General features: G+C 34.3%; 1 protein-coding gene and 1 pseudogene across 1 annotated transcript; both read right to left on the bottom strand.

The window, feature by feature from the left end:
* Positions 1-437: 437 nt before the first annotated feature.
* On the bottom strand, positions 438-2,678 carry LOC145093707 (uncharacterized). The gene has a single exon (XM_079031932.1). The coding sequence runs from the start codon at positions 2,543-2,545 to the stop codon at positions 617-619; it is 1,929 nt and encodes a 642-aa protein (XP_078888058.1). The 5' UTR covers positions 2,546-2,678; the 3' UTR covers positions 438-616.
* Positions 2,679-6,321: 3,643 nt separating this feature from the next.
* On the bottom strand, positions 6,322-8,002 carry LOC145096092 (uncharacterized; annotated as a pseudogene).
* Positions 8,003-14,109: the final 6,107 nt, after the last annotated feature.

Below are 14,109 nucleotides of genomic sequence, written 5' to 3'. Positions count from 1 at the left end.
AGAGCATTTCATAACCATATTCCAACATAAACCCGTTGTTAAAGACAACATTTCCTACCCATTCTCCTAGTAAATATGAATCTTGATACATTTGGATTCAATATCCAAGACATGTATGTTGCAATGACTAATGTGTGCGTGTGTGTGTGTTTTTTGTTCTCAATACCTTCGGATTGTAAAAAACTTTCTATCACTTGGACCAATTTTTTATGCAAAGAATCAAATACGTTTGAAACTAAGTGTAAATGACCAACACCAATAGTTTAATTATCTTGAACACCAAATGCCTATTTCGTCCTGACCTTATGGTTCTAGTAGTTTAAGGATTGAATTATAATCAAAAATTCAAAACTATAGACTTTTCATTTCAAGAAACGGTAGATAACACTAAATAAGTATCGAGTAGATATTAAAAAGTTACATAAACAGTCTGCATATTTTAATGTGAAGTCTGAACATAAATGTTACATAAGATGAAAAAAGCAAATAGACAACACTTAAGAACAAACCAAAATAAAGGTGAAGTTGATATTGGCAAACACAAAGAACTAAACAATAACAAACTTACGACCAAAGATGGCCAAAACCACACCTTTTAGAAAACCAAGGATGTCATCTACACAATAAAACAAGGAGCATCCACTTCTTCCTTTGGCACAAGCTTACCAATCAACTTAAGCAAAGAAACATCTAAACAACTAGTTTTTATATAATGAAGTAACATTTCTACAGTTGAAGCATCAATTGAGAAACCTCTTGCTTCCATTTCCTTTAAAAGCATCTCTACAGTATCATATTGTTTGTTCTTTAGAACTCCTTGGAGAAGAACATTGTAAGTCACATTGTCTGGTGGGCAACCACTATCTTCCATTTTAGATAACAACTCTTTTGCTTCTCCCACAAGACCCTCCCGACAAAAACTACTGATTATCACAGTGTATGACCAAACATTAGGTTGCAAACCTTTAAAAGTTAGGTCATTAAAAAGGTTCCTTGCAATATCAAACTTCCCACTTTTACTTGCACCATCAATGAGTATATTGTATACAAAAATATCCGAATTTAGCTTATTGTCACCCATCAAATGAAACAACGATAATGCTTCATCCACTTGTTTGTTGTTGCATAGACCCTTCAAGACTATTGTGTAAGTGCTTTCATTTGGCATCAGTTTGTTTGTTCGCATCTCACGAAACAGATCATGTGCAACTTTACAACGTCTAGCTCGAAACAATCCCTGTATCATGATACTGTAAGTGATCACATTTGGTTTCATACCTTTTTTAGTTATTTCATGAAACAAATGCATGGCCTCTTCTATCTTCAATTTCTTACAATACCCATTCAATAAATTATTATATGTGACAATATTAGGAACCAGACCTCGAGACCCCATCGAATCAAAAACTTCATTTGCTTTGCTCATTTCACCTCGCAAACAGTACCCATCTATGATTGAATTGTAAGTCACTACATTAGGATACTCCCCTCTCTCTATCATTGAGCTGATAATACAATTTGCATCCTCCACCTTACCTTCCTTGCAAAGTGCATCAACTAATGTATTATAGAGCTGAACATCTAGGGAGATCCTTTCGTCCTCCATTTGTTTGAGCAATTTAGAGACCTCATCCCAACGAGATAAGTTACAAAGGCCATGAATCAAAGAGGTGTAAGTGACAACATCAGGGAATATGCCTTTGTGGAAGACCATTTCTTTGAAGAGGTTTAAAGCATCATCTACCATTTTGTCCTTGCAAAGGCTGTTAATGATGGTGTTATATGTGACCACATTAGGTTTACAACCGTTTTCATCCATTAGTTTAAGCAAAGCAATGGCTGTATCATTGTTACCAGATTTGCAAAGTCCTTTAATCATAATGCTGTACATAATTGCATTAGGTTCACAAAGTGCTTCTTTGATCAGCTTCTTGAATAACCTTTCGGCTTTGAGAACTCTATCTTCTAGGACAAGTCCATTTAAGAGGGTGCTAAAGGTGCAGACATTTGGTAATATATTGTGTTTGAAGGCATAGCCTAAGACTGCAAATCCTTCGTTTGTGCGATGCATTTGGCAGCAGCACTTGATCACAATGCTAATAGTATAGGCATTCACAGGAACACGAAGAGAATTCATTCGTTGAAAAAGCTTAACGGAATAAGAATACTGTTTCATTTTGGTAACAGCTTGCAATAATTGGGTAAATTTGAAAACCGCGGGCAGAGGTTTCCTCTTAGTCATGTCATCGAACAGTTGGAGGGCATCATCAAGGTTAGTAATCTTCTCACTCATAGACCGAGAATGATTAACCGGTGTTTGACGATGAGGAGAAGATGTTGAAAGAAACCGAGCTGAAATCGTTTTGGGGGTAAATATTCCGGTGCCAATTTGTGAAAATGACGAAATGAGGCTGGAATGAGCAATGGATGTATCTTTGAACTTGTTGAGGGGATGAGAGACGACAGAAGAAACAACGTGTTTTTGTTTCGCTGGAAGCACCAAAACAATCTTCAAATGCGAGCTTCGACTACTTGGATTCACCATTAAAAGGGACTGGCCTACAACGAAGAACGGAAGAGCTCGTGTTATTGACCTCGTTTTGTTTTATCAGTCTAAGCTGGGTAAAAAAAAAAAAACGGGTTGCGTGTATTTTTAGGAATCTTAATTTTGTAAAAAAACCTGCAGGGGTGTTTTTGTCCATAACAGTCTACCTGTATAATATGTAGGCGTTATTTTCTAAAGATATTATATACGAAACATTTTTAAAATAATCATTATGAGTTCATCATCAGTTGGATTTGGTTAATATCCGAAGATATGGAAATTATCTCGTAATACTACAATGTCCCGATGCACCTGATCTCAACTATATTTTCATATCAAACATTTATAAAGCAACGACCATTCTCACTTCATCATCAATTGGATACATATATTAATTAATATCTGAATATAGGGAATGTCATCTCATCATAGTTCAAGTCATATTATAAGGTTTTAGTTTTACCATTCATAAAGTTAATATAAGATACGTCAACACACTCATATGAACGTGATAGTATGGAAGTTAATCGCTCAAGCTCAAGACTCCACGGAAAAGGTTTTGTTACTAAGATCCGAAAATCAATTTCAAGACCACATAATTTTTATGAAGAGATTTTCAATCAAATCGAGGTAATTCTTAATTGAATTTTGTTGTATATTTTCATTTTGAATTTAATTTACTAGAATGAAATGTTCATTCTCATAATTATAGTCTACAGACATAATATAATTCTGTAACTATTAATGTGTGGCGTTTAACCGAATTTATTCATTTATATTTTAAGGGTTTGTAACTTAATATGTAATAATTTTATGTTAGAATAGAGCAGATACCCTTGTTGAAGCAGTTGTAAAATCAATTATTACTAATATATGCATACTGATATATGCAGCAAAAAAGACGAAATTGATGGATAATGGAATTGGCAATCGTAATATAAATATGAGGTGCAAAATAAAGTTTGAAATGCAAACACAAAAAAATTGAATAATACGTTTATCCGAGTTAAATTGATGATCATTCAAAGATTCCAATGACACTTAAATATGCAACCACAAAATACAAATCATACTTTAGGCATTGTTTGAAGTATGGACAAGATGAGACTAAAGTGGATGTTGACAAATTGTTTTTGTAGCGTTTGGTATGATTAAAACAAAACACAACCAAAATTACTATGTCCTTAATACAAAATAACTTAAATTACCTTAAAATTAACCGATAAAAATACCCTAAATCTTTGTCTAAATCAAAAGGAATCATTTGTGAAGGAATAACAAAAAAATAAATAAATAAACCCAAGTTAAATCAAAGTTTGAAGAATAACAACATTTTTTTACTGCAATACGTGAATTAATTCACATTTATTTACTCCCACGTTATCAACATCTACATTTTGTGCATTATACCTCACCCAAAATTAAAGGGAAAATGACTCTTGAGGGTAATTAATTTTTGCGTTTGTACTCATTTGGTCTTTTTTTTTTATATATATTCATTATACTATCGAGCTTGTTGTTTGCGTTCACCATAACCCTTTTGACCGGCTTTTGACCTGTAATAGCCGGTCAAAGGGTTATGGTGAACACAAACAACAAGTTCGATGGTATATTGAGTACAAAAAAAAAAGACCAAATGAGAACGAACTCAACAGTTGGTTACCTTACTGAGTCATTTTCCCCGAAAAGTTAAATGAAATTAAAGTTGCAAAATTATCAAAGACTGCAACTTTTTTTGGCTATAACGTATATGAAGAGCGTTTCAAAAGGGTAACCTTGTTAAAACATGGTCTATGTTATGTTTACTATGGTTAGCTGTCAACACCCTGCAAAAGGATATGACTGTATATGAGAGATATATTTATCAGCATAAACGTTACCTCAAGGTATATTATGGTGATGTGTCTACAAAAGTAGCATGATATTGTATATATTGATGTTGTATCTTATCCCATGAATTCAGTCTTAAAGCTAAGTAAACTCAAAAATCATAGCACTTGTGATTCCACTCGTTTGTAGACTTGTAGAGAATCCATGATACGATAAATCATTTGATTGGAAATATAAATGTAGTCATGAAATGCGCCTGCTTAGTCAAGATCCCCCTAATAAATATTCATGTGCATTACAAAGTTGTACAGATATAAATAATGTTCTTTTGTGGGTTATGTTTTGAAGAGAAGCAAAAATGAATCTCATAAAGTCATTAATATCAATAGGAGATGACGTGGGATTGGCTGTAAATGAGTAAAGGGAAAATGAATCAGGAGGGTAACCAACTGTTGCATTTGTTCTCATTTGGTCCCTTTTTTTTGTACTCAATATACCATCGAACTTGTTGTTTGTGTTCACCATAACTCTTTGACCGGCTATCACAGGTCAAAAGCCGGTCAAAAGGGTTATGGTGAACACAAACAACAAGTTCGATGGTATATTGAATACAAAAAAAATAAGGAAAGGGACCAAATGAATACAAACGTAAAAGTTAATTACCCTCAAGAGTCATTTTCCCAAAATTAAATCAAATTTTGAGAAACGATGATAACCTTTTTTTACTAGCTTACATATCAATTTTTTTTTTGCTTCTCAAGCATTTTATCTTGAATTATAAACATCAACATTAAATACTAGCATTTTAGTTGATGCATTTTTGTATTATCTAAATTCGAGAAAACAGTAGCACAGAAAGCTTCTTCATTGCACCAAAATTTTATGAACAATGACCATAGTTAAATTTTTAATGCAATCAATAATTATTTCATTTTATTGTTGAAGGCATCCCCAATTCTTTTCTAAGCGCAATCAAAGAAGCTATTTTACAGCAATTATTAAAGAACTCCAGTCATAGAATGACAAGGAACACCAGATTTTTTTTTTTATATATAAAATAAATATCTAGGAGTTGGATTTGGTTTCCATTGTGAGAGGTAGAGGATTAAGGAAATTTGTTTTTCAAAATCTATTGTATTTAGTGATGAACCATGGAAGAAACGAGAGAGACGAGAGATGGGGGCATTTTTGTCAAATAAATTTTGTTCCATCCAGTTCCACCATTTTGGTTGGGACTAAAATCTAACAAAATAGTCCCATTGACTTGGTCAAAATTTTATGTTGTTCTTTTCCTATGCCAAATGCTATTCGAGAGAACATTGCTCTGTTTTGTCCTTGTTGTCACTATGATCTCCAAAACCAACAGTTTGATCTTGCAAAATGGTTATTTAGAAGTTACAAAAACAGAGGATTCATATTGTTATGGGAATACCAAAAAATGGTTTTATGTTATCTTGTATGTAAACTTCATTCTTAAACCTGTTCGGTGGATACAAATGAAAAGGTTTTACTTCAAATTTTGGAAATAGAAAGAATGATAAGTGCAACTAATTTGACGTCTCACAATGGAATATTGTATTTTTTTATGCAAAGAATTAAATACATTTTAATACGTATGTTTAAATGACCAATACAAATATGAAAATTATCTTGGAACACCAAATGCTTATTTTGTTTTGAGCTTATGGTTCTGTAGGCTTTTCATTAATTTCGAGAAACAGTTATTGATACTAAATAAGTATTGAGTAGATATTAAAAAGTAACATAAACACGCTGCAAAAGTTGAACATAAATGTGGCACAAGATGAAAAAAGTAAAAAGAAACCCTAAAGAACAAGCCATAATAATGATGAACTTGATATTGGCAAACAGAAATAACTAAATGATAACAAACTTGCAGACCAACGATAACCAAAACCATACCTTTTAGAAAACCAAAATGACATCTACACAATAAAACAAGGAGCATCCACTCCTTCCTTTGGCACAAGCTTACCAATCAACTTAAGCAATGAAGCATCTAAAGATCTAACTTTTATATGATCAACTAACATTGCTACAGTTGAAGCATCAAGTGAGAAGCCTTTTCCTTCCATTTCCAGTAAAAGCATATCTACCATGTCATGATGAACATACTTTAAAATTCCTTAGAGAAGAATGTTGTAACTCACAGTATCTGGCGGGCAGCCTTTTCCTTCCATTTGAAGAAACAATTCTTTTGCTTCCCTCACAAGACCTTCTCAAAAATAGCCACCAATCATCGCATTATATGTCCAAATATCAGGTTGCAAACCTTTAACAATTAGCTCATTAAAAAGAATCTTTGAAATATCAAACTTCCCATTTTTACTTGCACCATCAATGAGTATATTATATATAACAATATCCAATTTTATCTTATTCGCCCCTTCCAGATGAAATAAAGTTAGTGCTTCATCCACTTGTTTGTTGTTGCATAGACCCTTCAAGACTATTCTGTAAGTGCTTTCATCTGGAATCAGTTTGTGTGCTTGTATCTCGTTAAAGAGTTTGCATGCAGCTTCACAACGTCCAGATTGAAACAATCCGTGTAACAAGGTGTTGTAAGTGATCACATTCGGTTGCATACCACCTTTTTTAGTTATTTCATGAAACAAATCCATGGCCTCTTCTATCATCAACTTCTTACAATATCTATTCAATAAAGTACTATAAGTAACGACATTAGGCACCACCAGACCTCGAGACCCCACGTAATCAAAAACTTCTTTGCTTTGCTCATTTCACCTCGTAAACAATACCCATCAATAAGCGAACTGTAAGCCACTATATTAGGATTTATCCCTCTTTCAATCATTAAGTTGATAATACAATTTGCATCCTCCACCTTCCCTTCCTTGCAAAGTGCATCAACTAATATACTATAGGTCAAAACATCTAGAGAGATACTTTGGTCCTCCATCTCTTTGAGCAAATTAGAGACATCATCCCAAAGACATAAGTTACAAAGGCCATGAATCAAAGAGGTGTAAGTGACAACAACAGGTAATATGCCTTTGTGGAAGACCATTTCTTGGAAAAGGTTTAAAGCATCATCTACCATTTTGTCCTTAAAAAGACTATCAATGATGATGCTATATGTGACCACATTAGGTTTACAACCTCTTCCCTCCATTAGTTTAAGCAAAGCAACGTTTGTATCATTATTACCAAATCTGCAAAGCCCTTTAATCGTAGTGTTGTACATAATTGCATTAGGCTCACAAACTCCTTCTTTGATCAACTTCTTGAATAATTTTTCTTCATTGAGGATTCTATCTTCTAGAACAAGTCCATTTAAGAGTGTGTTAAACGTGCATACATCTGGTAATATAGCACGTCTGAATCCATAGCCAAAGACTGCAAATCCTTCACTCGTGCGGTGCATTTGGCAACAAAACTTTATCACAATGTTAATAGTATACACATCAACAGGAACACGAACGACATTCATTTGTTTAAAAAGATCAATAGAACAAGAATAAATCTTCATTTTGGCAACAATTGGTTGAATTTAACAACTGACGGAAGAGGTTGTCTCTGTGTCATTTCATCAAACAGTTGGAGTTGGAGGGCATCATTAAGGTTAGTAATCTTCTCACTCACAGATCGAGGATGATTAGCTAGTGTTTGACCATTGGAAAGTGACATTGAATGAAATGGAGCTGAAATGGTTTTGGGGGTAAGGGTTCCGGTTCCTGATTGTAAAAATGATGAAGGATTTCTGAATGGAAGGAGTTGGGAATGAGTAGCGAAGGTAGCATTGAATTCGTTGAGGGGATGAGAGACGATAAAAGAAACAAGGTTTTTTGGTTTCATTGTAAACATCATAACCATCTTCCAAGTGAAATCGAGCTTTAACTACTTGGATATTCACCGTGAATGAGAGACTTTGAGTCAGAAAAATCGAGTTACTAGCTTCATTTTCATTGGTGGAAAACCACTTTGTGGGTTGGACATGGCGAGACCGTTAGACCTACTTATTGTTTATTATTGTTTATTAGCTTATTTTGCATAATAAACAATAAGCATCTAAATAAGCTGATTTTTTAAGAATTCGTATCCAAACACTTAAACTTAGCTTATTATAGTGGGAATAAGCAATAAACAATAAACACTCTTTTTTTCCCTATCCAAACACCCCATAATATTTAATTCTAAATTTGTTAGCTTATTGTTTCATTAAATTTTAAATATCTAATAGTTTTAACATAACTCATACACAACTCACTGTTCCCTTTACTTATCCGTTTGTGAAATCTGAATCTGGATATAACCAATTTATCTAAATTGGCAGCAACCTGTTGTGTGCATCACCAATGTTGACTCTTTTTAGCTTCAAAAATAAAAAACAATGGGAAATTGGAATAAGTTTTTTCAAACGTTACATGACTTTCACTTTTTCCAATTTCGTTTGATTCAATATTTTCAGTCTTCTAATTAGATGTCACCATCGGTAGTGATGTGTACAAGACTTGAACCCGATTTTTCATTCTTTCTAATTATGAACTCTGTTTATTGAAATATTTGTTGATTTTATAGTACTGATACAAGAAAACATCACTTGCATTGATGGGTTAATTTCAAAATTAGGGATACTTTGAGGAACAGGACCAGAGAATATGTGAAATGCTTTTCAACAAGGGTATATATGAGAAAGATGTCGTTCAAACAGTCACAATTGCTATCATCATCAGGTGAATCAAATTTTATTGGTTTTGTATTAAGATAATTATAACATGACAGTTATTTATCATTCTAAAAGTCATTAAATAATTATTTAAAATTAGCTAGGAAAGCAATCTCAAGATAAAGAAAGAGGTTCAAGTTGACCTTTTCTCCTAACATGTTTTAGTAAATAGTAGATGAATAGTGTGGTTGTCTAACTGATTTAGACCAATATCTGGAACTCCTACCTCAAAAAAAAACATTTGCTATGTCCATGCTATGTGATGACTTTTATTTGGCTTGAAGGACAAGTGAAATTACCAAATGATTTACACATTTACATTCTTTTGTAATTGGGTTTTTCAAACAATGTCAATTTTTTTTAATCAACTATAGAAAGATAAGTTTATACTGCTAATAGCCTTGAACATGTTAAATGGTGGTTTTTTTTTTTCTTTTTGTATTTTTTTACCTGACCTTTGCTCTTCATGGTATAATAGAAGTTGGTGAAATGTCAAGGAGTAAGGTTGAATTTTTTTATTGAGATGCATCTCAACAATCCCTTTCACCTTAGGATTTGGTTGCATATCATCCTTCAAGTACTTTTACTTTATTCTTTTTCTACATATGTATTTTGAAGTTAATCTATTAGGCCAACTGATAAAAGTTTACATTTACCTTTTTATATATCCTTTTTAAGTTATAAGATTGATTTAAATGATTTATATGTTGATTCGGTGTATAATATGACTCCAATTTCATAATATGGGTGACGCCATGAAGTTTTAATCCATTTCTCAGTTTTCATAAGCAAACCAAGTAGGTTGCTATTCTTGCCTCTATTTGTTTTCAATGGCATCATAATGCTATTAACTTCCCATATTGTTTCACTTGGTGTAGCAATAAAAGCATCAGAATGCTTAGGCAGCTTTCCTTTTGTGCATACCTGCCATTGGTGGTCACTCCACTCAATATCATCTAATACAATCAAACTTTGTTCATGTGAATGTTTGATGTATGAGTAGAAACGGGAAAATGAATTATAAGCCCAACAAAGTTTCCAAACCGTTCAAAAAACCCCAATTATGTTTTGTCTGTTTAAGAAAACCCAACGAACTTAACATTTTGTCTAAAAAGCCCAACTAACTTACACTTCTCATTTATGGTCAACCGGCTAATGAAAGTCAACGAATGACATGGCTTATGACGTGTAATTAAATATCAGAAAATGACTTGTAAGACCAACGAAGTTTCAAAACTATTCACAAAACCCCAATCATGTTTTGTTGGTTGAAAAAAACCCAATGAACTTATGCTTTTGTTCAATTCTCATTAGAGGCAACCAGATTCATTTGGTATATAACTAGTTAGCAAATGAGGCAACCACTTGGGTTGTGGTGACTTGGTAAGGCATGTGGAAGATATGGTGGATAACCTATTGACCCATGTTCAAATCCTGGCACTACTAAGCCCTTGTGGCCATGGAGGTTCGCCTGCAGTGACTCCAGGGCATGAGGCAAAGCTTCATGTTTGCAGCGGGGGATTAGTCGGTGCGCGAAAGCTGGCCCGGAAACCCTCGTTAGGGAAGTTCCCTTTCCAAAAAAATGACATGACATCATGTTTAATGACATGGAATAAAGAGATTAGAATTGCCCTTTATATACCGATTTAGCCTTAAACTTTTTTTTTCTGGATGATCCTCCGTTCTAGATGTCCAAATCCAAGAAGAGCGTCCACATCCACAAGGGTTTTCATCATCAAATATCTTCTTTGTAGATATTGAGTTGGACATCAACGATTGAGATGAAGAATAAGAAGTAGCTATTACAAGTGTTCAAACACAGACACTGTCTGTTTTTCTCTTCTCGAAACCCTAAATCGATATATAAAGCGTAATTCTAATCTATTTATTTCATGTTATTAAATATAATGTTATGTCATTTGCCAATTAGTTGTATACATAATGAATCTGGTTGCCTCTAATGAGAATTGAACAAAAGCGTAAGTTCGTTGGGGTTTTTTCAACAAACAAAACATGATTGGGGTTTTTTGAACGGATTTGAAACTTCGTTGGTCTTACAAGTCATTTTCTGATATTTAATTACACGTCATAAACCATGTCATTCGTTGACTTTTACTAACCGGTTGACCCTAAATGAAAAGTGAACAAAGTGTAAGTGAGTTGGGTTTTTTTAGACAAAATGTTAGTTCGTTGGGTTTTATTGAACAGACAAAACATAATTGGGTTTTTGGAACGGTTTGAAAACTTCGTTGGGTTTATAAGTCATTTTCCCGAGTAGAAACTATTGGTTGAAATTTATGAATGTGATGATTTCAAATATCTTATTCGAAGGTGCCTTTTACATTGCTCAATACAATCATAATCTGATTTACACTAGTATATTTGTCATCGATACACATCATTTTACCTAATCACTTGCAAGGTTTATGATCTGTCATTAGGTTACGTTTATCATTTCGCCATGCCTTGATACAAAATTCTGATTTGAAGGTGGAATGTATATTTAACAATCAATAGATTCCAACTTTATATATTGAGTTTGATAGGCGTATTGCAACAAATATTATAAAAACAGCTTTAGAGTATTTAAATATAGCTTTTAATAACCTCGATAAGCCATTCTTTAATGGCAAGATCAGAAAGCTACATGAACTTAATAAGATGAAATAGTAAGTGGACATCAAAATCTCAATTACATCGTTATGAATTCAGTTTTAAAAAAACAAAATGCATGTTTATTATGAGTTTTGTATCCTGAAATTTCATACATATAAGATAAACATATCCAAATCATCAGATTAACCCTGCAATATGTACACGTATTTAATTTAAAATAAATACCGAAAATCAAAGATAATAACCTCCAAATTCATCAAACATGTACTAGTTCATAAAAATAACTAATGTATTAATAAGCCTAATATCAACTATGAAAATCAAGGAGTAACAGATAAAGAAGCCTAATATTCCATTATGAATTTCACGTGATGGTTTGGATGATGATAGCATATTTTCATATTTTCACATAGCCGATTCTTTGCAACAAAAACCAGGTATATTAAGTATTTGAAGAAAGTTGATCACACCATAATTTTCTTCAAAGTATAATGGATTAACAAAACTCATATTGTAACATCCCAAAATTTGAGGCCAAAATTTTTATTTTTAAACAAGTGATTTATAAAATAATTTATCAAAAATTGCCAAGATCATGTCAATACATAAAACCACGATATCATGTCTCAAAACCATATCATCTGAAATAATAGAATATCAGAGTACAATCCCAGAAAACTCTAAGCGGAAATCATGTGTGTGTGATGCGTTGCTACACCGCCGGCTCCTTCCCCTTAGACGAAGAGGTATCTGAAACCAAAACTGAAAATGTAAGCACAAAGCTTAGTGAGTTCCCCCATCATACCACATACAAATCAACATACATATTGTCGGGCAATTCTGGGGCGCCCGACCTACCCATGTCAAGCCATTCTGGGGTGCTGCCCTACCCATGTCAAGCCATTCTAGGGTGCTAACCTACCCATGTCAGGCCATTCTGGGGTGCCGACCTACCCTCAGGTTTGTCTCAACCGATCACGGGGACTATTTCACCCCCTACCGCTAGCATAAAATATCATATCATAACCATGTTGTCAGACATATTTGGGGTGTCCGACCTACCAATTGGTCCTAATGACCAAATCGGGGACCAACCCCCTCCTACTGGTACTATCTCACATAACATAGCATACTGGCATACGCATATATCAAGCAATAACAAACCAGACAATTATCACAAAGACAATCATCTTAACCAAACAACTACTAGTGGGTCGGCCTTGGTGCCTTAGACCTACTTCTATTGGAAGGTAACTCACATCGATGTTGTGTAGTGTCTGAACTGTCCTCGGCGTGGAAATCGACTCTCCTCGAATCCTCAACCCCTACACGACAACCCTTCTAAGTTACCAAATAGAATATACATCCCTAACCAGGGTCAACTCAAGTTCAATCAAAGTCAACATTGGTCAAAGTCAACATCTAGTTGACCTGACTCGCCAAGTTGGTCTACCAACTCGTCGAGTCTATACTCCTCTAACCCGATACAATCCCCGACTCTACTCGTTGCAAGAACTCAACGGATTCTCCTTCAATCATACCCTTAGGACCATCTTCATCTGACTCGCCGAGTTTATCCTTGAACTCGTCGAGTCCATCTCCCTCATATGAATACGTCCAGTCTATGACTCGCCGAGTTGTATGAAAAACTCGTCGAGTTCATCTTCAATGGTTGGGAGATTGCCTTGGACTCGCTGAGTTTGCTCAAACACTCATCGAGTCCAATGATTCCCAGGCCCCTAAAGAGCCTAAACAACTGAGGGACTTTCCACCCTATCATCTGGTCCATCAACAGAAAGGATTTGGTGGTCATTACACCCTGACTTGCCGAGTCCCAAGAACGACTCGCCGAGTCCAACCTTGACCATCATTATACAGTCGATTTAAATGGGTCTTAACACACCAAAACCATACATCTGGCCTCCTAATGTCTATTTTACACGTAAAGTTCCAAGCTTGGTGCACATGCATGGGGTCTTTGGCTCAAAAAGCCATAAAAGATGTTCTACAAGATGCATGGGGCTCTCATGGCCATAGAGTTGGCACCTTTATTGTAACACTCGTGTTTCTAGCCTAGGCATTTATATTGAGTTGATAGTCTAGGTTAACCTTTGTAACTCATTTTGAAGAAATGAAAAGAAATTGTGTGAATTATGTGTTTTATGCTTAATTATTAGGGCTTAATTAATTAAGAATAAAAATAAGCGTCAAAATTAAAGTGTAAGATAAGCCCGATATCTTTACATAAAGTTGTAGTGGTCGAAACAAGGATTTCAGGGATATAAACAATACCAAAATCCGAGTTATAACGAAGAAGTTATAACCTGTCGAAGTTTCGCGACAAAACTGGCACGGTGCCGAATGTCGTAAAAAGTGAGTTTTCGATAAACTACTTTTTAGCCTTAGTAAT

Source organism: Lactuca serriola, chromosome 3 (assembly GCF_051521515.1).
Source record: "Lactuca serriola cultivar US96UC23 chromosome 3, Lser_US96UC23_V15, whole genome shotgun sequence".
Lineage (NCBI taxonomy): Eukaryota > Viridiplantae > Streptophyta > Magnoliopsida > Asterales > Asteraceae > Lactuca > Lactuca serriola.
Note: the sequence above shows the minus strand (reverse complement) of the source record. Positions and strands in the feature narration are given on the sequence as shown.